We start from the raw sequence: 25,755 nt of genomic DNA on the forward strand, positions 1-25,755 counted from the left end.
CTGTTGTTGACTCGGAAGGGTCGGGCAGGCGTGGCCAATTGGGTGGGCATGGCCAGCTTGCCGCCATTCCCCAAACTGCTGGCATGTTTCCTCTTCGCATTAGGTAGACTGGGCCGAAGCGATGCGGGCCGGTCCCTTACATTTTCCAGACTGGCCTTGTGCCTTGTGTTTGACAACCCTGTTCTAAAACCTAAATTAATAGTAGGTAATTTGTGAATAAGGACACCCTGTTCTACAGGGCAGAACAGAATTCTACATTTGTTCATGGATCGTCTATAAAAGAGTGACTTTTATGTAGAAGGGATCAGCACATCTCAGGCAAAATTAAGAACACTCGTAAAATTCATGAAGAATCCAATCACTTCTAAAACAGTCCAGGTTTGTTTTTTCAAACATCTTCAGGCTGACTATTGTACGAAAGAGTTAAAATAGACCCACTGAGGCAAATTATGATTTTATTTTTTACCTTTCTGAAACGTTGGATCTGCAGCACAAGAAATAAATCATATATTTACCTGACAATAACTGACAATTTCATTAAAGTTCTTTTTAAGTAGTTCATTCTGGAAAATTGTAAGATATTATTTTTTGGGGGGGGGGGAGAGAAAAATCAAATTTAAATTAAAATGATTTTCTTCGACTTCTATGAAACCTAAAAGATTCTCTGGACTGGTTCAGATAAGCTAGTAGTCCCCACCTTTGATGGAGATAATAATTAAAAATAGTTTATATTTGCACTGCTGAATTTGAAGCTAGAACAAATGTTTGCTTTGTTGTGATTATATATTTAAAACCAGGAATAACAGCTTGAGATATTTGTGCAGTTGGTCTGGCTCTGCTTTTTCAAACAAAATAGCTTTCTGCACAAAATACCCCTCTGTGACCATGGCCCCAACACACTTCCCTATTCTGCTAATACTTCCACCAAAATGAGAGATGGGGGAGGAGTGGAAGGCTGCCTTCACACAATATATTGAACCCAAAAGCTTCATTAATGAGTGCGTTTGCTGCCATTTTACCCTGATTTCCTGACACTTCAGGTTTACTCAACTCAGACCCCTACATTTATTAAGTGGTGGAAAACAGTATGCAACAAGATCAGATTCCCATTAACTAAGCTCTTTAACTCAGTGTATAGGAACTCAGCCATTGTGAACTTTATCCAAGAAGTATCCATAAAGCCCTCTAAGATGGATTTCAATAAGGACAATCCAAATCTTGATATATCTTTAGTGACATCACCCAACACTGGAAGTCTTTAAGAAGATGTTGGATAGCCATTTGTCTGAAATGGTATAGAGTTTCCTGCCTAGGCAGGAGGTTGGACTAGAAGACCTCTAAGGTCTCTTCCAACTCAACTATTGTATTGTATTATATTTGGTGGCTAAATTAGCCAAATTCTAGAACTTGGCAAGTCGCCTGTATTAGTGGCTGATCAACAAATTCAAATAACTTTTTAAAGTCAATCATGATAATTATTTCTGGTTTCAACATCTCGATCTTTCCTCTAAGTCAACATGGTAGGATTCTTTCTAGATTGCGATAACATGGATATAAATAAATCAGCAAATAATGTTACCCATTCTGTGAGCTCTTTATTGGAAGTACCTTCATTCCCATAACAGTTGGGTTGTCAGGCTAGACTTTGGGAGACAGGCTCAAAAGGGATTCAGCTGTTAAACACAAAGTGGTTCATGCAGTGTGCTTTGGATAAGTAGAAGATACGTACCAGGTTCCTTTATCTGAGTCAATACCTGAAGTATTATGCTAATTTTAGAGGAGAAAATATTGGGAAAGAGGGAAAGGAACATGAACTCATTGAGCAAAATATAAAGCTCATAAGTTGTCCTAGAAGGCCATATTCACATGGTATGCCAAACTGCAGTTAGTTAAACTGAAATTTACTGGGTTTCCTCCACACATCAAAGCAAATTAATGCAGTGATTGGGCTTATACAATTTTCAGAGCCACTAACTAACCAAGAACATTGTGCCAACATAGTGTGTAGGTCAGTGTTTTTCAACCTTTTTTGTGCAAAGGCACACTTTTTTCATGAAAAAAATCACGAGGCACACCACCATTAGAAAATGTTAAAAATTTTTAATTCTGTGCCTATATTGACTATATATAAAGTAATTCTCCCACGGCACACCTTACACTATGTCACGGCACACTAGTGTGCCACGGCACAGTGGTTGAAAAACACTGGTGTAGGTAACAAAACTACTTTTTAGCTCCCAACATATCTCCCCGCTGCTTTAAAAAGCCCTCACTTACCACTAATTGACGCAGAACAACTAAGTGTGGAATCTTGAAATATAAAATCTTTTAAATATGATATTTTAAAAAATATAAAACCACACTGAATATCCTAAAACATATATGGAAATTAAATAGCTGAGGGTATGGTATAGTGCCCCGAATTTTCTCAAGCAGTTTACAGATTGTGGTTTTCTGTGATCAGGGAAGCGTGCCTACAGTTATCTTTCTGTATGCTACAGATCTCTATGGTGCCTCTTTTGCAGAATTCAAAGTGTGAAATATCAAGCAATGGCACACTCAGTACCTTAAGGTGACAGATGCTCCTGTGCAGGAATCTGTCTGCATAATTTCATTATTCCCAAAAATACAGGAGGAGGAAGTGTGATTGTAACATGTGTGACCTTAGCATCTCCTATTCAGTCATGATATTTTTCAGTGATAAGTTATTACAGAGAACTGGAAAAAATGAAACAGAAATTAATTTGGTAGAGGTAAAGGTTCCCCTTGCACATATGTGCTAGTCATTCCCGACTCTAGTGGGCGGTGCTCATCTCCGTTTCAAAGCCAAAGAGCCAGCGCTGTCTAAAGAAGACTCCATGGTCATGTGGCTAGCATGACTAAACACCAAAGGCGCACAGAACTCTGTTACCTTTCCACAAAAAGTGGTCCCTATTTTTCTACTTGCATTTTTACAGTGCTTTTAAACTGCTAGGTTGGCAGAAGCTGGGACAAGTAATGGAAGCTCACTCTATTATGCAGTGCTAGGGATATGAACCGCCGAACTGCCAACCTTTCTGGTCGACAAGCTCAGCGTCTTAGCCACCGCATCCCTTATTTATTTATTTTTAAGAATAAGCCCCTTACTTATTCCATCTTTACCAAGGATGAAGATTGGTAATACCTCAGAAGACAGGCTGGGGAATCGAAAGGATCTTGATAGACTTTTAAGGTTGGGAAAATAGATCAAGATACAAGAGTGGCATTAATGAGAAGGATCTTGTCATTCTGGTATGTTGCAAATTAAGCATGGGCCAACAGTGTGCTGCAGTTGCAAAAAGAACCAGTGCAATCTTGGATTGTATTAACAGAGGTAGGTATAGTGTCAAGATCATGGGAAGTGATTGTTCTGCTTTAAGCTGCATGAGTTAGAGCACATGTGGAATTGTGTCCAGTTTTGGTCATAACAATACAAAAAGACAGAAGAATTGGAGAATGCAGAGAAGAAGTGTAAGGAAGATGATAATGGGCTTGGAGGCTAAATCTTAACACAGAATGATTACAGAATGATTAAAAGAACTGGTATACTTAGCCTAAAGAAGAAAAGGCTAAATGGAGACATGGCACTTTTCCATACTTGAAGGGCCATTATAGGTAAGTGGGTGTGGATTGTTCTCTATAACATCTGAGGATAGGACAAGAATCAATAGGTAAATCTTTTACACAAAGAGATCTGTAACTCAAGATTAGAAGAGATTTCCTGGCTACGGGAACTTTTAAACAATTAAGCTAAAAGACGTGAATTATTCAGCCTGCGAGGCTACTGAAGGTTTTCAAGCAAACATTACACAGCTATTTGTCTAGGATGTTAGAGAAGGCTGTGTGCGCAGTGGTGTGCAGGCTTGGAACAGACTCATCTAAAAAGAATTAGAGAGCCAGTTTGGTTTACACGAAGGCACGTAGCCATTTAGTCAAAGCAGGAACTAAGGAATGCCGTAAATTTGATTCTGATTAACTCTGAATTAATTTGCCCTAAATTTGAAGGGATTAAAATACAGTTATCTACTCTCAAGAAAGGAAGTATGCAAACTTCTTTTCTGTAATGCAATTCAGCAGTTTCAGCACAGAGCATAGTTAGTGCTTGACATGACTGATCGTTTATCAATTGTTTGAAATTATGATGGGCCATATAGCACTTCCTGCTGTTGTAAAATGTCCCCCTCTATTTAATGATTGCATTTCCAGGTACTTGGTAAATGGCTTGCCTTTACAACCGGTTGCAGTGTTTCATGGAAGTTTGTCCCTTCCAACTCTGTTAATCTGTTAAAAACGTATCATGCATGATTGTAACTTGCAAATTTTTGATTTTCAATGTTTTTTTGCCAATTTGCTGGCAAAAAACACCAATTTGAAAGAATTTGCATACTTAGGATTGTGACATTTGCTCAATGACCATGCTAATTCACCTAATGACTGCTGAAAAATATGTCATAACATTGGGTCTGGTCATGTGGGTGCATTGACTTAAAACTGTAACAATTTATGACTGGAAATCCAGTGCCAATTGCAGTTGTAAATTGAGGACTATCTCGTGTAATGTGTCAACTTAGAAAATTGTGGCTTATTATATGTACTCCAGAAGAACCTATCTCATTATTTTTGTTTATATTAAAATAATGATTTGAGGGAGATTGGTCAACTAATTTTATGAAATCATCAGAGGTTTCATTCCATTCAGGAATTGCAGGACTTGTGCTAGTTTTAGTGGGGTCAGAGTTAGGTTAGATGTAAAAAATGCTAGGTGTAAAAAAATACAAAGGCAAAAAGGATTATGCTTTCTCTACTTCCATGCAGTAATAAGGAAAAGTATGAAATTATTGGTTGCAAATGGTCTCTGGTATGAAATTTAAAGTTGTACATAAGTACATCAAGATTGAAGCTGGAATCTTTGTGCATGAAAATATTATATAGTATAGAACCTATAAACTTGGTTCCAGTTCCATTTAAATAAAAAACAAAAGGTTTTACGATCTTATTGCCTAAAATGTAAGAAAATGAAATATATGTTTAAATGCTATTATAACCAATATGTAGCATGCTGTAACAAATTAATCTATTGAGACAATCAAACAAAGGAGATCCATTCAGTTATTGACCACATTCATTGTGTAAATGGTTGCCAGTATGGCATTAGGTTATGGGCCTTGACTAGACTGTAGATCTATGTTCAAGTCTGCCTTAAACCTTGGACTTAATGATTAATTTTGTGTCATTCCTTTTCTTTTTACAGCCCAATTGACCTCCCATGAAAACCACACTGAGATTCCTGGGGAAATGAAGATTATATCTGTCACAAATACAACCAAATAGGATGTGTGTCAGGAATGGGATAAAGATGGAGAAAATAATAATGGGTTCACCAAATGAGGGTATTCATGCATTATGGGAACCAAATATTTGGATTTCACTTCTTAGAATGGACAAGATAGTTCACTGCCTGCCATTAGAACTTGGAAAGAAGAAAACTTGGAAAGGCCAGTCTATTGTAAGAGAGAATAAGGGAACTTCTAAACTAATTCTAAACTACAAAACATATTTTTCCTGTTACAAAGATGCACCTCACATTTGTGAATTAATGATAGGCATACTGATAATTCTGAAAAGACTTTTCCTGGGTTTGATGGATTTGTTTTAGGTTTCCTATGTTATTTATTTATTTCATTATACTACTTTATTTATAAACATTAACAATGATGTCACTTGAACATGGATTATTAGGCAGATTATAAATTCAATAAATAAACAAGCAGCAAACATGGAAAATAGAAGATCCCACTTTCTGTTCCCTGAAATTTTAAAAGGCGTCTCTGTGAAACCAGATATGCAATTGCCTATTGTCAATTGACAACAGACTATCCTTCCCCTGAGCCACAGTGGTGCAATACTGCAGGCTATTTCTGCTGGTCACCGGCTGCCAGCAGTTTGGCAGTTCAAATCTCACCAGCTCAAGGTTGACTCACCCTTCCATTCTTCCGAGATCGGTAAAATGAGAACCCAGATTGTTGGGGAAAATATGCTAACTCTGTAAACTGCTTAATGAGGGCTGTGAAGCACTACAAAGCGGTATATAAGTCTAAGTGCTATTGCTATTGCTTCTTCAACCAGGTCACTCTTGGTGTGTTGGACCTCCTATATGAAGACTTGTCAAGTCAGCTTAAAAGACAACAAAGACACTCCTTTGGGCAAGCCAGAGAGCTTGTGGACTAGGACAGGTAACACACAAACCAAGCAATAAAAAAGTTTGCTCCATTCACAAAGAAACCCGAGCAGAGTGTTAAATGTGTACTATGACATACTGGAGATTTTACAAGAGATCTTCTAGGTTCATGCACATTTTTATTGAGTAGTAATATAAAATGCTTTTTTTTTCATTGTTACAAGTGCATGCTTTGATTGCCAACATTTCATAAGTCAAATTACAAAGGCAAGGCTGTAGGCTGTAGTGAATTACTTGGGCACTTATACAATTGATAAAAAATATCAGTGGACTGTTTTGTTGGTTTTTCCTCCTCCTTTAAGACTGAACCAGTTGTAACCCGTAACTGATATATAAAGGGAAAAAAAGTGAAAAAAAATCACACATTTTGTGGCACATGACAGAACGTAACAAAATGACTAACTCATCATGACGTTAACAGTTCTCATGCATTTAGTTTCACATGTAACTACAAACTTAGTTTAAATTTCACAAGGTTTGCTAAACATGCTAACCATCTATATGTGCACTGACAAGCTTATATTAAAAACTTTTAAGAATACTCTCCCCCTTAGATTTTTTCAAAGCTTTTTTGATTACAAAATTTCAAAGGCATTAGCATTTTCTTTTTAGAGAATATAAAGTACGCCAGTATACATACATTTCCAGTATAAGTCAGACCACTAAGCGCATTACAGTCCCATACAGGCCTATACAGCCAATTTTTTTTCTTAAAAAACATGCATAGGCAGATTTTTTACAGAATATAGATGCTTTCACTGCACTTAATATGGTGTCTTGTTCACTATACTTAAAAATGCACCACTCATAAATATTTAAATTCAGCAAGCCACAACCAAGACTTGATTTACCAAAAAAAAGGAAAGAAAAAAAAGAAAAGAAGAAGAAAATAATCCTAAATATAAACTGAAACTAGTAAAAGAAAAAAAAGGATATCGTTATTCCAGTTTTTTTTCCTTAAAAACATAAATGAAAAAGATTTCTCACTGCCAAATTAATTAAGGTAAATGTTATAATTAAAGAAGGGTATTCAAGCACACTAAAGAAACCTGAGGTAAGCATAATGTGTACAAAATTAAATTGTCTTTTTTTTGGCATTTTTAACAAATTTGCAACATTCTCTTTTTCTTTTATATATCTTTTTAAAGATTGCCTAATTTTTTTTTGTTTTGTTTCATTTTAGATAGCCGTCGTCTGACAAGAGTAGCAAAACATTATCAATAAATAGTCTCCTTATTTAGTTTGTACATCACTCTGTTAAAAATGGTTTGGATGTTGTCCATGTATAGTGCTGCAACTGTAAACGTACAATAGTTAGTAAGAAATCAGACAAAGTTGTCATGTCCAGTAACATAATAATAAAAGGCCTTTCAGTTAACATATCTAGAGGTTTCCAATGCAATAGGGAAACATGTTCATTCCCCTAACTTTGCAATATAGACCAACAATAGCTTTCGTTTATTTCTCTACAAGCATTTTAAAGGCATGTCCAAGGAGGTGTTCCACCTCCACCCCCACCCCACCAAAATAAAGTTTACTATCTCTTCTTAGATGATATTGTAAACTGAATCCAACATCTGGCCCCAGAGCAGGTAAGCTACTGTCAGAGGCAAGAAAATCCAACTGCTGTTGAGCAGCAGTCCCACGGTGCCCTGCTCAAAAACAAAAAAAATATCCCTGCGAGTCAAAATAGGTCACTGGATATTGCTGCTGTTACTGCCATTGCTGTCGGTGCCGTTCGTCTCTGAAGAGATCCCCTTGTTGATGGAGTTCAGGTTGGCATCGGAAGGCATGGCATCCCTGCGCGGGGGCATCCTCTCATTGATCCGGTCCAAGCCTTTGGCTTCTTCAAAGCTTGTGATCTTATGCTGTGGCGAGAATCCTTTGATAGCTGAAGAGAAAAAAGGGAAGCGGGGAAGAAAAGAGCCACAACAAAACAAAACGGGAGAGAAAGTCAGTAGGGACGAAGGGCTGGGCTTTTCTATCAGCTTACTGATCAATGAGTGAGAAATTCCTTCAAAGTGAAGAAAAATAATAATAATGACAACACAATTTAAAGCTTCTGGATGTAATTGGAAACAGCTAAAAGGTGAACAGCCAATGTCTCTTGAATGATTAATATGCTCCCAACAAAATCCAGTTCTGGCATTTTGTTCTGCAGTTTAGGCTAAATGAACAATTTTCAGGACAAGTAGAGTTCAGAGAGAGAGAGAGAGAAAAAAACCCCTATAATTGATTTTCTTAAGAACTGGAAGCCAATTCTCACTAGAGTTTTCTTTGGGGGGGTGAGGTGGTGGTGGCAGGAATTGATGAGCACAATTATTTCCTGTAGGAAATTTCATTTCTTTCCATAATGGTAGCTGGAATTATAGCAAGAAATCTGTTTGGTCCTAACACTGAGGAGATTAACTCAGTCTGATAACAGCAATAAACTGTGAGTATGAATTTGAAACACCAATTTGAAACGAGGATTTTAAGAATATTTTGAATGAAGTGATAGGTTTTCTTTTTAACTGGATTGCCTTTAATAGATTCTTGAAAGGTCCTCATGGTTTCATTTGTGATAGAATTTATGCTGATTTCATGGATTATTTTTATTTCTTTAAAATAAAAGGATGAAATTTAGTAATTTTGCTATTCTTAGCAACTTTCAAAGGCTTTAAAACAAATATTAAGATCTCAAAAGAGGAGTCTTCCAATCATTTTATAGTCACACTCCTAAATGAGCAAGCTTGCTATGCTACTCTCTATGGAAAATCCAGAGGGAAAATATAACAAATAGTTTATATTTTCAATCGCTATTAAGATAAACCAGGGGTGGGTTCTAGCCAGCGTTACTGCCGGTTTGCTCGTGCGTGCGCTTTGCATGCTGGATGCGCAGGCATGCACTGTTCAATGGAAATTTTTCTGTGCATGCGCAGAACTCCCAAAAAAGATGGTGGCAACCACAGGGAACCTGTTCCAGGGTGTGGCCAGCCTCAGTTTCTGCCGGTTCTGCGACCCAGGTCAGCATATCATTACCGGTTTGACCGAACCGGTCCGAACTGGTAGGAACCCACCTCTGATCCAAACTACAAATAGCATTGATTCTTTTGATCTTCTTGCAGGAATTATTCACATCTATTAACTGCTGTATTAGAGCCAAGATTTAAAAAAATCTTAAGGCTTTTTAAAATTGGGTTTTTTATTAAAGATCCTGATTAATCTAGAAGAAAGCCTTTTATTCACATCAATACTATTACGGAAGCCACATTTAACTGTTGTTCAAACAGAATTTCTTTTTTTTAAAAAATGAAAAGAAAGGGGTTGCTGAGTTGGTGGCATACTACGCAACAGCTGGATTTCTTTATTGTGGTACACTGACTGCCCCATTGTTAAGGAACCTGCCTTGTATCTCTAAGATTCATCACTGAAGGAATTTTTTTTATTATATTGTACAGAAGACTTTCAGTGTTTTCAGCATAGCAGAACTGATTGTGTGCTATTCAAAAAAATAAAAATAAACTTCTGTCAATCCAAGACAATTATAAAGTATGGTGGTTGTTCAATGTGCCATGGACTCTGAATATAATTGTTTTAGCATATTTGTCATTCTTAGCTTTGAAAGTGTAAGAACAGGAGAGAAGGTAACTGAATTTAAAAAAGTGAATGAATCTTCCATTTAGCACTGGCATTGAGTTCCACATTGCTCTCACTAGATACTGCTTACTTTCTGTCCTCTTCAAGGGCTCCATGCAAACCACTTTTCAAAATGAAAATGGGGAGAATTTTGGGAGACAATCTGTTAATACTGCTTAACTTTTCAATTGCTGCTATTCTCCATGCTGCTTTTTATTTCAATAAAATTAAAATCAAATGTTTCATATTAGATTTCAAAAATGTTTGGTTATGTTTATTTCTGTTCAGTTTTTTTAAACATGCACAGAGTCCAGCTAGTCTAAACAAAAACACAGGGGAAAATTATTGGATGGATGTGCGTAAAAGAAAGAGTGTAAAGAGATCCAATTTTTGTTGATCTGTTGACTAATCAAATCTATTTTCTATTGTTTTCTGAATTTTGAGATGATTTTCAATTTAGGTGTCCCTGGTATTATTAAACTTGGGTAAAATTTTGCAGAACTCCTCTCATCCTATTGTTTTGCCCACCACAGCCATGGAAATGAGAACTGCAGAAAGATCTGCAAGATTGACACCTCTCTCCCAAATTATGTGGTGATTGTTTTTTTATTCATTGTCAGATGAAATCCACAACATATTATGCCATCTGAAATGGCATTCAGTTTGTGAAAATCCCAACAAATTGCTGATGGATTGGATTTAAAGAACCAAGAGTGAAAAAGAAGTTATTAATTGTTTACTGCTACAAAATCTTGTCCAAGAGGCATTAATAATTACTGTGTTTCCCCAAAAATAAGACAGGGTCTTATTTTCTTCTGACGCCCAAAATAAGCACTTGGCCTTATTTTCAGGGAGGTCTTATTATTTTTGAGGTGCAGGAGGTGGCAAGCATGGTTACCTCATAGCTGCTGCTGTGTTGCAATATTTTCAGGGGGAGCTTATTTTCTGGGGAGGGCTTATGTTAGTGCATGCACTCAAAAGTCTTATTATCCAAGGGGGGTTTGTTTTTGGGGAAACAGGGTAAGTTGTTATACCTTTACTTGAACAAGAATTTTCAAGCATGCATATATATATATATATGTATGAATTTGATTCTAGTTCTCTCAGGGAAGACTTCAGTATGAAGTATAAACTGGAACATATTTTTCACATATGGAATATTATTTCAGTTCAGTACTGGATATCAATCCAATACATTTGAAGTTTGTACACTGGATTCTTTTAGACAACATAGTCTTTTGTAGAAAGACTAAAAATATCCTGTTTTTCCTGGCATTATCTTTTCCCACATATCACTCAAATTTATAATGTCACTCATTGCCCACCAAATTTCAGAGATGTTTCAGAGCTAAGGGAAGGGTGAACAATGACTCTTCAGAACATTTCCTTTAAATGTTCACCATACGGCTGCCAGTTATGACCCATTCGGTTATGAACCAGGTGTATGAAGAATGGCAGTGAGGTAGAAGTGGTCTATTTCTTTGGCAGTGTCTGTTGCTATTGGAGGTGTCCTGTGGCCTGGAGAGGCCACTGGTGAAGCTATATTTATAATCACATTCTCTATTTGATTTCCCAAAGGAGAAAACCATTATAAAATAGTGATGAAGTAAAACTTCCATTACAGTGCAAGCTAATAATAAATAGAAGTTTAATCTGAACAAGGTATATTTCCAGAATGGGAAGCATACTGTAAATTAATCTTTATGTCAAGAGGACATATTTATACATCATAGTGTTGAAGAATGTGTTCTGCTGCTGGTCAGACAATGATTATTAGCAGTTTACATTGAGAGTAATGCTAGAAACACAACACAGTCACACAAATCACAGGAAAAAAAAAACAGCCAAACTGTCAACAAGAATGCACACTGCAGAGTAAAATTTGCCAACAGGAATAGAGAATTCCAATGTAAATAGCAGCTTACTCACTGCTATTTAGAAAGCAGTTGTATTTTCTCTTACTTATTTCTATGATTCTTTTTCCACCTCTGTAACAAAAACTTTCTTAAAAGCAAAAATAGATAGGAGAAGCCAAAATGGTACTATTGCGTCTTGCCAGAAAGCTAATACTTTATTTTTTTCCTTAAGAAAAACTCACATTTTTATGTGGGCAAGAACAAAATACAACTGAATATGTTTGTTTTGTTTTGTTTTAAAGGGGAATTTTAGAGAGTCTTCTCATCTTGCAAAACAATTTGAAATGTTAATTTTCTCATTGCACAGAACATATGTCATCATAAAAAATTGGAGACCTCTTAACTGCATGACTAACAGAATTTCATAGGTATTGAAATGAAAGGTACGCTTAGAGAGGCGGCTTAACATTTTGCATTCAAACTGCTCTGAGACAGTAATTCATTTGTGCCAGAAATCCTGTAAAATAATGCTGATGTTAAGGGCGGAATTACAGGAAGTTCCCAAGGCTTGAAAAAAAAATACTGTCTTACCATCCTCTCATTGTTTTAATGATTTTTTCCCCCTTCCCCCAGAGGGTATTTTAAAATGTGTTGAATTACAGAGAAGACCCATTAACTTTGCTATGGACTTCAATACAGGGGAAATTCCTTTCAATTTTACTTATGTACTCTTTTTTTCGGAGCTCGCTAAAGAGAACACGAGGAACAGATTGGTCACCTCAAAGAAACTGCTTGTTTGCCAAATAACTTTAATTGGATTGCAAGCTTTCTTATCCTTCTGTGACACTGATTCAGCATCTGAAGCTTCATGGACACATATCAGAACATTTTTTCAACTTTTAAGAAACAACACCAACAACAAAAGAAACACTTTCCCCTTTAAAGCAAGTAAACTTAGGTTAATACTGAGCCACAATTGTTAGCTCAACACCCACACACTCTATACAAGCTACAGCAAAAAATGAATACACCCAGCAGAGCCCTTATCTGTTGTAAACACAACAGAAAGGGATCTGGCCAATTTACCTTCATCAGCCTCAATAGCCTCAACAGTAGCTGAAGAGAAGAAAGGGGTAGCAAAATGAATGAGAAAAATGAGCAGAGGATTTAACTCTCAGAACAAGTCAGTGAATAGCAAAGGAGCTAGTACACTTAAAGGTTACTGTAAGTGCTGGATTTTGACACAGAAGACAACACAAAAGGCCACATACAGAAACAAACACAGGTATTGTAACTTGCAGGCAATAGATTTCTTGTTTCCTTTTTGCAGGGGGTGGTGAAGAAGCATGTGATCAGGTATTTGAAAATGACCACAGTGGCTAAATAGAATATACATTGGAAGTTCCAATGATTCAGTCAATTTAGGACAAGAACAATTGCCGTATTTAATGGGGCAAGTTAAACAGAGGAGCGCCATATAGAGAAAACAAAACTTTAAGCAGGCAGAAGAAATCACCACCATTGCTGAAACAGCATTTCCTCTCAATTCCACTTCTTGGTAACCTTGAAAATGCCTTGGATTTCATCTCCCATTAGTCTCAGTAAATTGGGAGTTGAATTCCAATGCATTCAAAGGACATAGGGTTGTGGAAAGTTGGATTTAATAGCAGTTTTTTTTTTTAAAGGAATATGCTATTTGTAAACTTTGGTGAGCATCTTTCCCCCCATTTTCTGTTCATTCTCTATATACTTACACCAGTGTCCAACATTTTGTTTAATGTATTTCTTATTATTTTTGAATGCACTGATCATATTTTGACGTAATCCATAAATGGTTGAAGTTCTAACGAATGTTAGAATTCTATGTTCTATATGTATCTATATGTACATTCTTGAATGGAACTAAAATATTGGAAAACAGGCCGTTTCATAGTTGTTGGTAGTGTAACACAGATTTAAAATTTGCCTTTTTAAAACTGGGCTTAAGAATATACAAGCGGAAATTACAAATATTCTTGTTAGCTTGAATTTCCTTGGACAACCAGTTGGGTCTAACATGCCTGTGTCTGACCAAATCAGAATATTGCACTTTTGCGAATGAAATGTTTAAATTAGACATCTGTGATATTTCATTAAATGCCATATTGCATCAAGGGTATGTTCCCCCATAGAATCTACAGCCTTTTGTTGTGGAGGGAGAATCAAATAATAAAAATAAATATGCATAATCAACATGAAAGAGGGAAAATAAAGAACAAAGATGAGCAACAAGATCTAAATTGCATGGAAATGTTGAAAATAATGACTACTAAGAATGAGCACATTTCACAGAATATATTGCCCATATTTTCTGTTAATTGCTCTTAACAGAAATTATGTGAATTTCAGTATATTTGATGGATGGTGCAAGATATTAACTAATGGGTGGGTATAGTAATGTTCTACTAGATTTAATACTGCAGTATTTGCCAGTGCATAGTTTTAATGAGACTTTTGAATGATGTGACAGAAGGAAACTTTACTTCTTTAACTAGGACTGCAGCATTTTTGGTAGACCAAATGATCTGAAAGTCAAATATCCTCCAGGCACTACAAATTGCATCAGTGTATCAAAAATATTCTGTCATACTGCAGCATTTACAAAGCAGAACATTACAATATGTGTAACACACAAGCCACCAAAAAGAGAGTTTACCACAGAATACCTGAATCTTCTAGATAAGAGAAAAAGAGACAAAAAAGGGAAAAGTACAGGGAAGAAACTCCAAGAAGAAATGGGAAAGTTAGAGGCTGAGACTGAGTTATTGGAAAGGCGAATGTCCATGTCTCATGGTTACTAAAAGTTGCATCATAATTACAGTAGGACACTCATGGGTGCATGAAATATATGTTAAAAACAAATAACAAAATAACAGTTATATACATTAATGAATTTGGTTGTGGCTCCTTACTTGCAGAAGTTTATCCTACTAGCTATTCTCTATAACATAGTAATTCATACAAAATATGGTTTGATATAGTCATGGGTAAAAATGCTTTCCTGCTGCATTTAGATCAAAATCACAGTCTATGAATGAATGCTTTCTCAAGTTCGTTTTTGACTTCCCCATGTATGAATTTGTGATTTATTAATCACTAGATTTGCCATTAGATTTTTACCTATGAAGGAAACCTGGATTCCAATTCAAATGTGCAGATTTCCTTGAAGAAAAATAAAAATAAAGGCACACTGTGGGGTGGGAGGAGGGAAGGCAGCATTGGAAGGCAGCATTTTGCTGTGGAAGGAGAAAAGGATGACATGTTCCTGAAAAATACTCAGATCTGTATCGCTGTATTGAGCTTTCTTCCCCAAAAATATCAGTATTCCTGAAACTTTGTTCCCCAATCTGCTCCTTGTGTTTATGAAACCACAATAGGCTCAGCCATTATGCTAAACGTGGGGCTAAAAGAAACCCCAGCCTATTGGGAGGCAGTTAAATGGAACTAGGTAATGTGCTCACTATACCAGTCGTATGGACTTGACTTTCTGTTTAGCATTGCTGCAGGAAAGAAACATATCAACAGCAGCAAGCCTAAGTGGAATATTAAGTGAAACCACAGAACAGAATACTGTTCTGTGGTTGGCCTTGCTCACATACCTGTTTTAACTTTCTCACAATACAGTGCTTATCACATATGCACTGCAAACACTGTCTGCTGGGAAGGTAACAATGATAGCTAGGCCAGCCAGACAAGCCAATAGGGACAGAACTTCCTGTCAGCATCCCACTAGGTCGGGGACTCCATGTGTGCGCTTGCTTATGGGAAGGAAAGTTTTTCAGAATTATACAAGTTATTAACAATATTACCCAGATGTACTCATGTACAAGGGGAATATCTCTGCATTTATAAATTGAGCACTCGGTCCCAATTTGTACTCAGTCTCTTAAATGGGTGCAGAGTTACATTCTTGCTGTTCAAACCATTACATAGTAGATTAGGGAAAGAGCCTGGTTTGGTTTGAAATGCTCCCCAGGCATTTAGCTATACTATACTTAAATGCTCCGCAGGCATTTAGCTATACTATAAGGCAGATGAATTTTAGGAAGCCAGCACAGATATGAATTAGACATACTTTCCCCCAAGATTGTTGTGCTCCTTCTACAAGAGATTCCTTTCCGGAAATTAAGAAATAATCTATTTTTCTTCTAAATAATATCAAGCGGGATGAAACTGGTTTGGAATTTAGACTTGTCCTGTGTGTGTATGTGTGTGTATGTGTACGTGTGTGTGTGTGAGAAACCCAATTTTGTGAACTACGTTCCAGCTATGTGGTCTTTCCCTCAATTCTTTCTCTCTTGAAAATAGCCATATTGTTATAATGGAAAGAGGATGAGAAATTTAGGTCTATCACAGTATACATGTGCAAAAGCACTTACCGCTTTGTAGAGTTTGTTTTCCTCCAGAGAGCACCCCGCTGGGCAGCATTCCTGTTGGGGTCAACCCTTTCAGTGTCAGGACACTCTCACTCTCTTCCCTGATAGGAACAGAATGAGATGTCAGCGGTGGCTAGCAACAGACACAATCAGAGGAAACAGGTTGTACAGCTGGGCCCTTCTAACACTTGAAGAACACTTCTGTTCTTACACCTTTTTTAATTGCAGCAAGCTGCTTTGGATGCCAGTCTTTTGAGTTAAAAAGCAGGAACATGTATAGTAAGCAGAACAAAATCCCCACTAATACAGGCCCAGGAGCTATGACATATTGTATACCCCTATACTGTCTGAGTCAGGGCTCTCCAACCTTGGCAACTTTAAGACTTGTGGACTTCAATTCCCAGTATTCCTCAGCCAGGAATACTGGGAATTGAAATCCTCAAGTCTTAAAGTTGCCAAGGTTGAAGACCCCTGGTCTAAGTGATTATAAATCTCAAGTCCATCTTGGTAAATAGACAATTTCATCTAAAAATGAGGTGAGTTTAGATAGTAAAAGCACTTTTTTTAAAAAGAAAGAAGGTAAGAACACCTGATTATTAACCACATCATTATACTGGTGAATGTTCATATCACACTTTTTTTTTCTTCCATTCAATTTTGACCGGTTTTCAGCGACTGCTTGGACAAGTCCCTTCTTGGCAAGGGTTTTCAGAGGTGACTTACCACTGCTAGGGCGGAGAAAAAGTGACTGGCCCAAGATCACCCAGGTGGCTTCATGCCTAAAGTGGGACTAGAACTCATAATCTCCCAGTTCATAGCCTAATGTCTTAACCACTATACCACCCTGGCTCTATATAAATGATATACCACCATTTTGTCCGCTGAAAGTTCAGGAATAGTTTCTCTCCTTGGGCTGTCAGACTCTTAAAAACAACCACAATCACTCCATGCACACGCAGAAATGTATAACTAGTTTTTCTTTTTCTTTTTCCTAATTACTTGCATAGGGATTATTCTTTATACTATTTATGTTGTTTGTATTTTTTTGACATGGATTGCACCAGTGAGGCTAAAACCAATTTCATTGAATACATGATAAAGAATGATAATAAAGGCTATGCTATGCTATGCTATACTATAACTATTATTATTACTATTATTAATAATCTTTTGGAGTCAATATTCTGAGGACTGCTGAAGCAAATCAAAGATAGTGTTGGAGGCAAAAGGATGAAGGGGGGAAACCATTCTTTTCTTGTATTTACAACTCTCTTTTCTGTCTTCAAAATAGCTTCCAGGAAAAGATTTCTAATGCTTACCAACTACCAGGGAACTGGACTTCACTGTTTAGAACTTTTCCACATGGTAAAACTATAGGAAATTAGAGCAATGCCATACACAGTGCAGGCCCTCACATACATGGGGTGTTCACTCAGTTCTATTCACCACAACACTGGCAATATTTCAACAAGGCTCTGCTTAATTCATTCAGTACAGCTTTTGGCCTCCCAAATCCCTGGAGGAAGAAGTCATCTGCATCAGAATGGCCTCTAAACGAAAACATGTTTGTGCACTTATGTGGGTGAATATTTGATTTTGTTTTTGGCTTCAGGCAGCAAAACGTCTTTGAGTAATTTCTGCGGTTCAATCATCTGGCACAGTGGTTAGAGTGCAGTACTGCAGGCTACTTCTGTTGATCACCAGCTGCCAGCAGTTTGGCAGATCAAATCTCACCAGGTTCAAGGTTGACTCAGCCTTCCATCCTTCTGAGGTCGGTAAAATGATGAGGACCCAGATTGTTGGGGGGAATATGCCGACTCTGTAAACCACTTAGAGAATGTTCTAAAGCACGATGGAGTGGGTGTACAAGTCTAAGGGCTATTGCTATCTGGATTGTTCTAAAGCTTGCAATATATAAAAATTCTGAGATGGCAAACTACAGTTAGTCTTCCAACTTACAAACACAATTGAGCTCAACATTTATGTTGCTAAGTGAGACAGCTGTTCAATTTTGGCCCATTTTATTACATTTCTTGCTATAGTTGTTAAGTGAATCGTGGTGGTTGTTAAGTTAGGAATATGGTTGTTAAATGAATCTGGCTTCCCCATTGATTTTGCTTGTCAGAAGGTCTCAAAAGGTGATCACATAACTCCAGGGCACTGCAATTGTCATAAATATGAGCCAGTTGCCAAGTACATGAATTCTGATCACATGAGCATAGTGAAAAACATTGTGAAAAATTAAATAAATATTCTAAAAATCCAGTGCGAAAAACAGTCATGAGTCACTTTTTCGTTTTGAAATGCCGTTGTAATTTCAAATGATCACTAGATGAATGGTTTCAAATCAAAGCCTACCTGTATGTCTATTCAGAGTTTGTATGACCTATCTGTATTGTGAACATACAACTGGCAGAAGGCAATTTCCTTTTTTTAATGAAGTTGATCGGGTAAAACCCTGAGGGAATGCATGGAAATGTCTTTTTTTTTGTTTTGTTTTGGAGCCATGGTGGACTATTGGTTAGAATGCAGGCTGGCTCTGCTTCCTGCCAGGAGTTCATCCCTGAATGGCTCAAGGTTGACTCAGCCTTTCATCCTTCTGAGGTTGGTAAAATGAGGACCCAGATTGTTGGGGGCAATATGCTGACTCTGTAAACAGTTTAAAGAATACTTCAAATCAAGGGTACACAACTCCTGGTCCTCAGCACTCTACCGGGCCATGGCCTATTCGGAACTAGGCCATGTGAGAGGCTGACTGGAGTGCGCATGTGGCAGGCTGCTGGACACTCGCTTGCATGCATGCTGATCCGCAGGCACACATGCACGCACTGGCCCACCCATTGTGTGGCCCCGTTCCCATCTCCCCCACCCAACTGGGCTGCCAAATCACAAAGGTTGGGACTGCTATTGTAAAGCACAATAAAGCAGTGTAATAAGTGCTATTACTATTGTTATTTTGCTAAGGAGGGAATGAACAATAATTTCTAAAATACAGAGAAGCCCTACCTCAGTACAGAAAACACTCGAGCCATTTTCCCTATCGCCCGGATCTTGTTCCGTATAACCTCTTTTCGAGCTGCAGCTGTGGCTCCTATAAGGAGAAAAAAAAAGAAATAAAAATAATTTTAAAATTATTTTAGAATAATACCTGAACTTCAAGAACCCACAATAAATACATTTCATCTTCCACAAGCCTTTCCCCATAATCCTATAATTTTATTTTAATATAGTTCATGTGTGCAAAAATTACCTCAGCTATATGCTTTCTCTGTTTATTACAACCTGGATTTAGGCTTTGAATTATTTTTATTCTTTTACAGGATACAAATAATTGTCTGCAATGGTTCTATGATATAAGCTGTCACTTTTAAATTTTAATTTAAAACTGCAAGTTAGAACACTTTAGAATAGAGTTATTATCTTTCCACTTGGGTTATATGCAGTTAAATTATATATTAAATAATACTAAAACATATACAGTTCTATTGATTCTCAGAATGCTTTCCCCTGCTTTTTGAAATATTTTCCCATTCCATTTATGTCTTTATTTTAATAAAAATGTATACTAAACTGCCACTGAGAAAATATTTTTACAAAGATTTTTTTTTAATTTTTGAATAAACACAAACAGAGAAAATCCATAAAAACCCCCACAAAACCATCTTCCATTACAAATTGTAGAAAGTGTTTCAATTGGTTACAAAAACTTCCGTGCATCCCTTCCAGTCATCACCTACAATTCATATCAAATCATATATTTTAAATTAAATATATTTATATATATTACTATCATCATATTTCAAACTTCATTTGACTATAATTGTTTTTACATCCTTTTATATAAAATATTTCAGATTTAAAGCAAAACCACATAATGGCATTCCATTAGCTCTTCCCAATATCATCCAGTAACATTATATCTTTATAACATGTTCTGAATAAAAATTGGTTATATTTAATAACAGAGTTTCTAAACCTCCTTTCGTAGTCACCGTTTGCAATTTATATCAAATTTCTTCTTATCAAACCAATACATATATATGCATTATTATCATTATCAATCAATTATTTAACTATATCCATTATCACTTCATTTTATACATAATGCTCTAAATTTAACTAAATTTGACTTAATTTTTTATTATAAGCTTTCATTACATCAACCTGTGTCTTTCCAGTAATAGTGCAGTCTTGCCATTTGTGACATTAGTATTCTGGTTATTTCCTTAGTAAGTTTTGTATGGACTTCTCTTCGCAACTTATTGCTTATTGCATATCTTGTATAAGCTTGAAACCCTCCATCTGCTTCTTCTATCAGCTTATCTTTGGTTATCACTAGTGCTTCTGACAAAAATTCTCTCCTTAGTTCCATCAATTCCTCTCTCTTTTCTCTCTTCTTCTTCTATACTTTGAAATCTGGTGTAGAGCTCTAGTCCATCTATCTCCCCTTTCCATATTCCACTCTTTCCATTTCCAACCATGCTCAGTTCACTGTCAGTATCAACAATTTTCTTGTCTCTTTATTTTTTCCTTCAGTTTTTAGAACTCTGACCTCCACTTTCTTCATTTGATGAACATCCTCAATTTTTCCATCAAATTTTACTGTTCTACGATCTATGTTCTCCAATCTCTTCTCAATTTTTTCTGTTACTTCTAATAATTTTTGAATTTCAAACATAATCTTTTGCAATGTTAAGGTTTCTTTTTCATTTTGCACCATTCTTCCAACTTGTAAACACTGCCATTCTGGCATTCAACACTTTTTATTAAATTTAAAGCAAGTTCATTTATAATCTTTCAAGACAAGGCTTTGTTTTCATTCCATTCCAGCTGCCAATAAAGCTCCTGAAGAGCACCTGTATAAACAACCTATGCTCTTCTCACTAGCACTCTCTGTAAACAAGCTGAGGAACCTTGAAATGCAAAGTCAAATAATCAAAGAGAAAAAAAGAAAAGACAATATTTCCAAGCCTTCCAAGCCTCCAGCCTCTAAGTGGCAGTGTTACTTCCTTTCCCTCTGTTATTACAGCCCTCTTTGTATTCCTTTTATATCTTCTTTATATTCCAGGCTTAAAGAAAACAAAATTCTTAAATGGAGCAAAAAAAACCCCATCCAATCCAGCATTATAAAAATAAGGAAAAAGATTTTAATTCATAGGTATTAAAAAAAAAGTAGAATAAGAAAAACTAATTCATTCAATTTAAAGAATAGGAAATATTTGCAAAAGTTCCATCCGTAAAAGATTTGTTTTTAAAAAAGGATAACACACTGTCTAATGTAGCTTAATTTTGCCGCTTGTTCTCTTCTGTTTTCAAATTTAATTTAGCTTTAATTTTGGGGGGTAGTCTCTTTTATAATAATATTTCCTCACCAGCTGGACACACTTTCTCTTTCCATTTTCCTCCCGTTCCGGAGCTGTCCCAACTTCAGCAGCTTCAATGGCTGCGCTTCTGCCGCCGGCAAAAAGAGATTCTCCTGGATCAATCAGGGATTTTGCGGTGTCCCTGAGATCAGCAGGACGTACTCTTCCCTGTCACCGTCCCTTCAGGGCAGTTTAGGTCTAAAAGGACCGTCCAGTGGCAAAAGTATCAACTGCGATCTTGGAGCTCCAAGATCGCACGTTGTGTCGTTGCGACTTTAGCTCTTCCTTTTCACTGAGAAAATATTATAGTCTACAATTTACACTGCAAACATCTGTGTCTATGTGGTATATATTTGAGGAACTGACATTAAGGGTTAATTTTAATAGAAAAATTAAAATAGGTAACCTACAAATTATTTTATATGAGGCCTACTGCTTCTGTATAACACTTCTTTATATCTATTTCTAAGGTATCTTGTCAGGTGGCTTCTCAGGGAATGCTTGCATATCAACTATAAATACTTTGAAAAAGATATTCTCTAGATCTAACTGGGAAGAAGCATAGAACTAGCTGCTTTGCACATTACATGAATATGTAATGTATAAGGCATCTAGCTTACAGTTTTAGAAGAGATTGGACATATATTGGATGGATTGGATATAAATAATATAGGGTTTCCTGCTTGAGCTGTGGGTTGAATTAGAAGACTTCCAAGTGTTGGATTAGAAGACTTCCAAGATCTCCAATTAGAAGACCTCCAACCTCCAAGACCTTCAAACTTTGTATTTCTAATATTCTAATGTAATATATGTACCAGTTCCTGATCAAATGATTCTGTCCTCCCTGAATTTTTTTTCAAAAATACTCAGAAAAATGTTTATTTTTGTCCTGTGTCTCAGACCATACATGAAAATGAATCTATCTAAATGTTTGCACATAGAATTTGAAAATAGTTCTCAATCACCTGAAAATATATACATAATGAATTATTACAGAGCACTAGTTCAAGATCAGATTTTAATGACTGAAAGAAAAACATGAAAATGTTTGACTTCTGAGTTGGATATCTTTATGGCAAATGATCCATGTCAACAATGAGAAATTACACTAATAATGTTCAGTCAACTAACTATCAAATTACCTGTGCCTGATTAATTTTAAACAAGATTGCATTTAGAGATGGAAAAAAATCCCCATATGTAGCATAAAATAGTCTGTAATCTTTAAAATACATGTTTGAAACAAGGTTTATTATTGAAAGAAAAGGGAAGTTTTAGAAAAAAGACCAAGCTGTAGAAAACAAAAGGAATTTCACATTATTTAGTAACTTTGGAGTATAAACTATCTTCATGGCCTTTGCAAATGTTACTGCTTTTCTCTCTATCAGAAGAAATAGATTTTGTTAACAGTCCTCTAAAAATATAAAATATAGAAAATATCCTTTTTTATGCTTGACATTTATACAAGTAACAAGATAACATAAAACAACACAAGAATGGACAGGTAATTATTACTGATTTGTGGCATGCTCTGCAGTTATGTCAAGTAACCAGAGACATTTATGGGGATGGGAGAGGGTCACAGGGAAGGAACACTGCAATATCACAAAGAAGCCTCCACATTTTTCCATTATTATAGTGTTGCATTTACAGCTGAAAGGCATAATTCTACCCAGAGTTACTTTGAGGTAAGGTGGGCGGCCTATAAATCTGATATATAAAATTAAATAAGATTAGAAAATAGCTTGATTGGAGCACTGAAGGTGCCTGCTGCAGCATCTCTGGGGATACACAAACACACACACACAGTGCGCAAATCAGGCTATTTCCTAATTTTATGTGGGTGTTTAGGCAACTATGCTGATTTGGACATTATCACATCCTTATCTTTTTTGTATCATGCCAATGGGGGTTCATTATAAAAGGAGAAAAAATGGCAGTGTTGCTTTAGGTACAAAATTCTTTTCTATTCAACCATAGAAATATGGTTCGTAAAAGTAGAGAAGTGATCTGTGAAAAATAAATCCTGGAATAATGGTAATGGTAAAGAAAAACCAGAACGCTACTGTCCACAGATAAGGATACAGCTACATAAACTTCAGGATTTAAGTCAGAAGTTAAAGAAGGAAGAAAGGATATTTGAAACTAGATTTGTACTTGAAGAACTGGAGAAGTAAGGAATAAAAGAATTCCTAGACCAATATTAAAAAGTTTGTGAACTAGAATGTGAATGATAAGGCATTTAGAACAAGATGAGTTTATCCCACTCCTTTCTTGAGCTCCCTTGGGAAGGTTTATATGCTTCCCAATGAAAGAAATTGTAAAGGCTTTATAAGCAAAATGAATAGATATAATAATTTATTTTCTAAAAGTGTGATTGTAATTACACAATTGTAATTGTGTAAACCACAGATAAAGCCAAATAATTTGTTATTTTTTTAATAGCCAATTTTAGTTTTTAAAGCCATAGTTAGAAATATCAAGATTCAAGGAACTTTTTATTCAAATATATATATACTATACATATACATATATATAAATATATATATACTATCTATACTACTCTCCCTTTATTTATTTATCAGCACAAATACAACATATATATATATGTGTGTGTGTGTGTGTGTGTGTGTATACATAAATATATATATGTATATATATATGATAAATTTCTATGATAATGTCAAAAGTGTAAGAAGACATGTTCACAAAGAATTCACAAGAGGCATAGAGCAAATAAGGGGATCCAATTAATTGTATGAAGGTAGAAAATATTTATCTTTTTAAATGGCAATATGAAAAAATAAATTATAACAAATAAAAATATTAGATTAATTTTAGATAATAAATAATGCTGCAATTCACACAAATTAAAATAATGAATACCCACAAATTTCAGACAAATTAAAATAATGAATAAAATAGTAACTTTTTCATTATATATGGAGATAATATGGTAGCGATGTAATAGAAATAAATCATTAGTTTCTTTTCAAATAAAATGTTATCCACTACAATGTGTAGTATTTAAGTGGACATGCATGTAATTCATGGAGCCAACCAACAGCCATCTTGAAATATTTCCATCTCAAAAACTGTATACATATTGCATACATTTGAGCAGGAAGGGGGGAGAGAGAGAGAGAGAGAGAAAGAGGTAAGTAAAACATGCATATAGAATATTAAGGAAAGTTGCTAAAACATGCTAAGTGCATACATCAAATGAAATTATCCACCACAAAAAACTGTGAGTTTGTTTATTTTGCGCAGAAATTGTAAGACTAGCTTCTGAATTCAAGCCGATTTGACCAAGATTTAATTTGATCTGCATATCCTTAAAATATAGTATTTTTTTATTCTTAATGTTATCCTTTAGAGGAAGTTTAAACATTCTTAGGGCAAATCAAATTTCTACAATGAACTAGAGATTCACAGGATTTACAAGTGCTTATTGTACTAATAAATTGCTGAACAATTGTATATGTAAATAGTTAATAAAGTCCCAGATTCACTGGTGAAAATTATCTCTGTTTTCAAATGCTTTATTAAATGATATCATACAAAACAAAAATACTGTAGATTGGAAGAAGTGAAACAAAAATTATTATCACGTGATGTTATAATCCACGTAAGAAATAATTCCACATATCTGTAATTATCAATCAGACTTAAAAATATGGTTCAAAATTCTTGATATACCTCTAAAATGTATATTGTAAAACTGTATGTTTTCTCTTAATCTCTTGAACCACTTACCTTCTGCTCTTTAGAAATTTTATATGGGCAGTAAATTTACCAAATAAATTAAAGTAGGTACAAAATATATACACAATGAGACAGATCTAGACATGAAAATGGGGACCATAATTTGAAAATGTTTATAGAGGGCCTATTTAGGACTGTCATAAGTAAACACACTTTTAATAATATTTTAGCAGAAAAAATAAGAATAAAAAAAGAGTTGGCTTTGTATTCTTTGGTCTGACAAAAAAACTATCAGCCTTAATTCCCCCCCCCCCCCCGGCTACATTTTATTATTTTGAATATTTTTATGTATTCATGACCACTAATTGAAAAAAAAAGTATCTTATACAGTGGAGGGAAAATGGAATTGCAGCCAAAATTGTTAGCCATTAATTTCAATATGAATAGATAGAATCCCTGCAAAAAAAAATATGGTTTGCATCTAAAATACTCTTTCACAAATGTGCCTAGGCTATTATCAAATGCTGTATTATTGAGCAGGT

General features: G+C 35.7%; 1 protein-coding gene across 1 annotated transcript in view; it reads right to left on the reverse strand.

The window, feature by feature from the left end:
- Positions 1-6,355: 6,355 nt before the first annotated feature.
- Positions 6,356-25,755, reverse strand: part of PPP3CA (protein phosphatase 3 catalytic subunit alpha) — a 218,817-nt gene continuing 199,417 nt past the window's right edge. Inside the window, exons 11-13 of the mRNA XM_032223878.1 lie at positions 19,152-19,236; positions 16,149-16,246; positions 6,356-8,147 (exon numbers count right to left, since the gene is read on the reverse strand). Of these exons, the coding sequence (XP_032079769.1) occupies positions 7,951-8,147; positions 16,149-16,246; positions 19,152-19,236 (380 nt within the window). The 3' untranslated portion in view covers positions 6,356-7,950. The remainder of the gene's footprint in view (positions 8,148-16,148; positions 16,247-19,151; positions 19,237-25,755) is intronic.

The sequence above is a fragment of the Thamnophis elegans genome, chromosome 9 (genome assembly GCF_009769535.1).
Source record: "Thamnophis elegans isolate rThaEle1 chromosome 9, rThaEle1.pri, whole genome shotgun sequence".
NCBI lineage: Eukaryota > Metazoa > Chordata > Lepidosauria > Squamata > Colubridae > Thamnophis > Thamnophis elegans.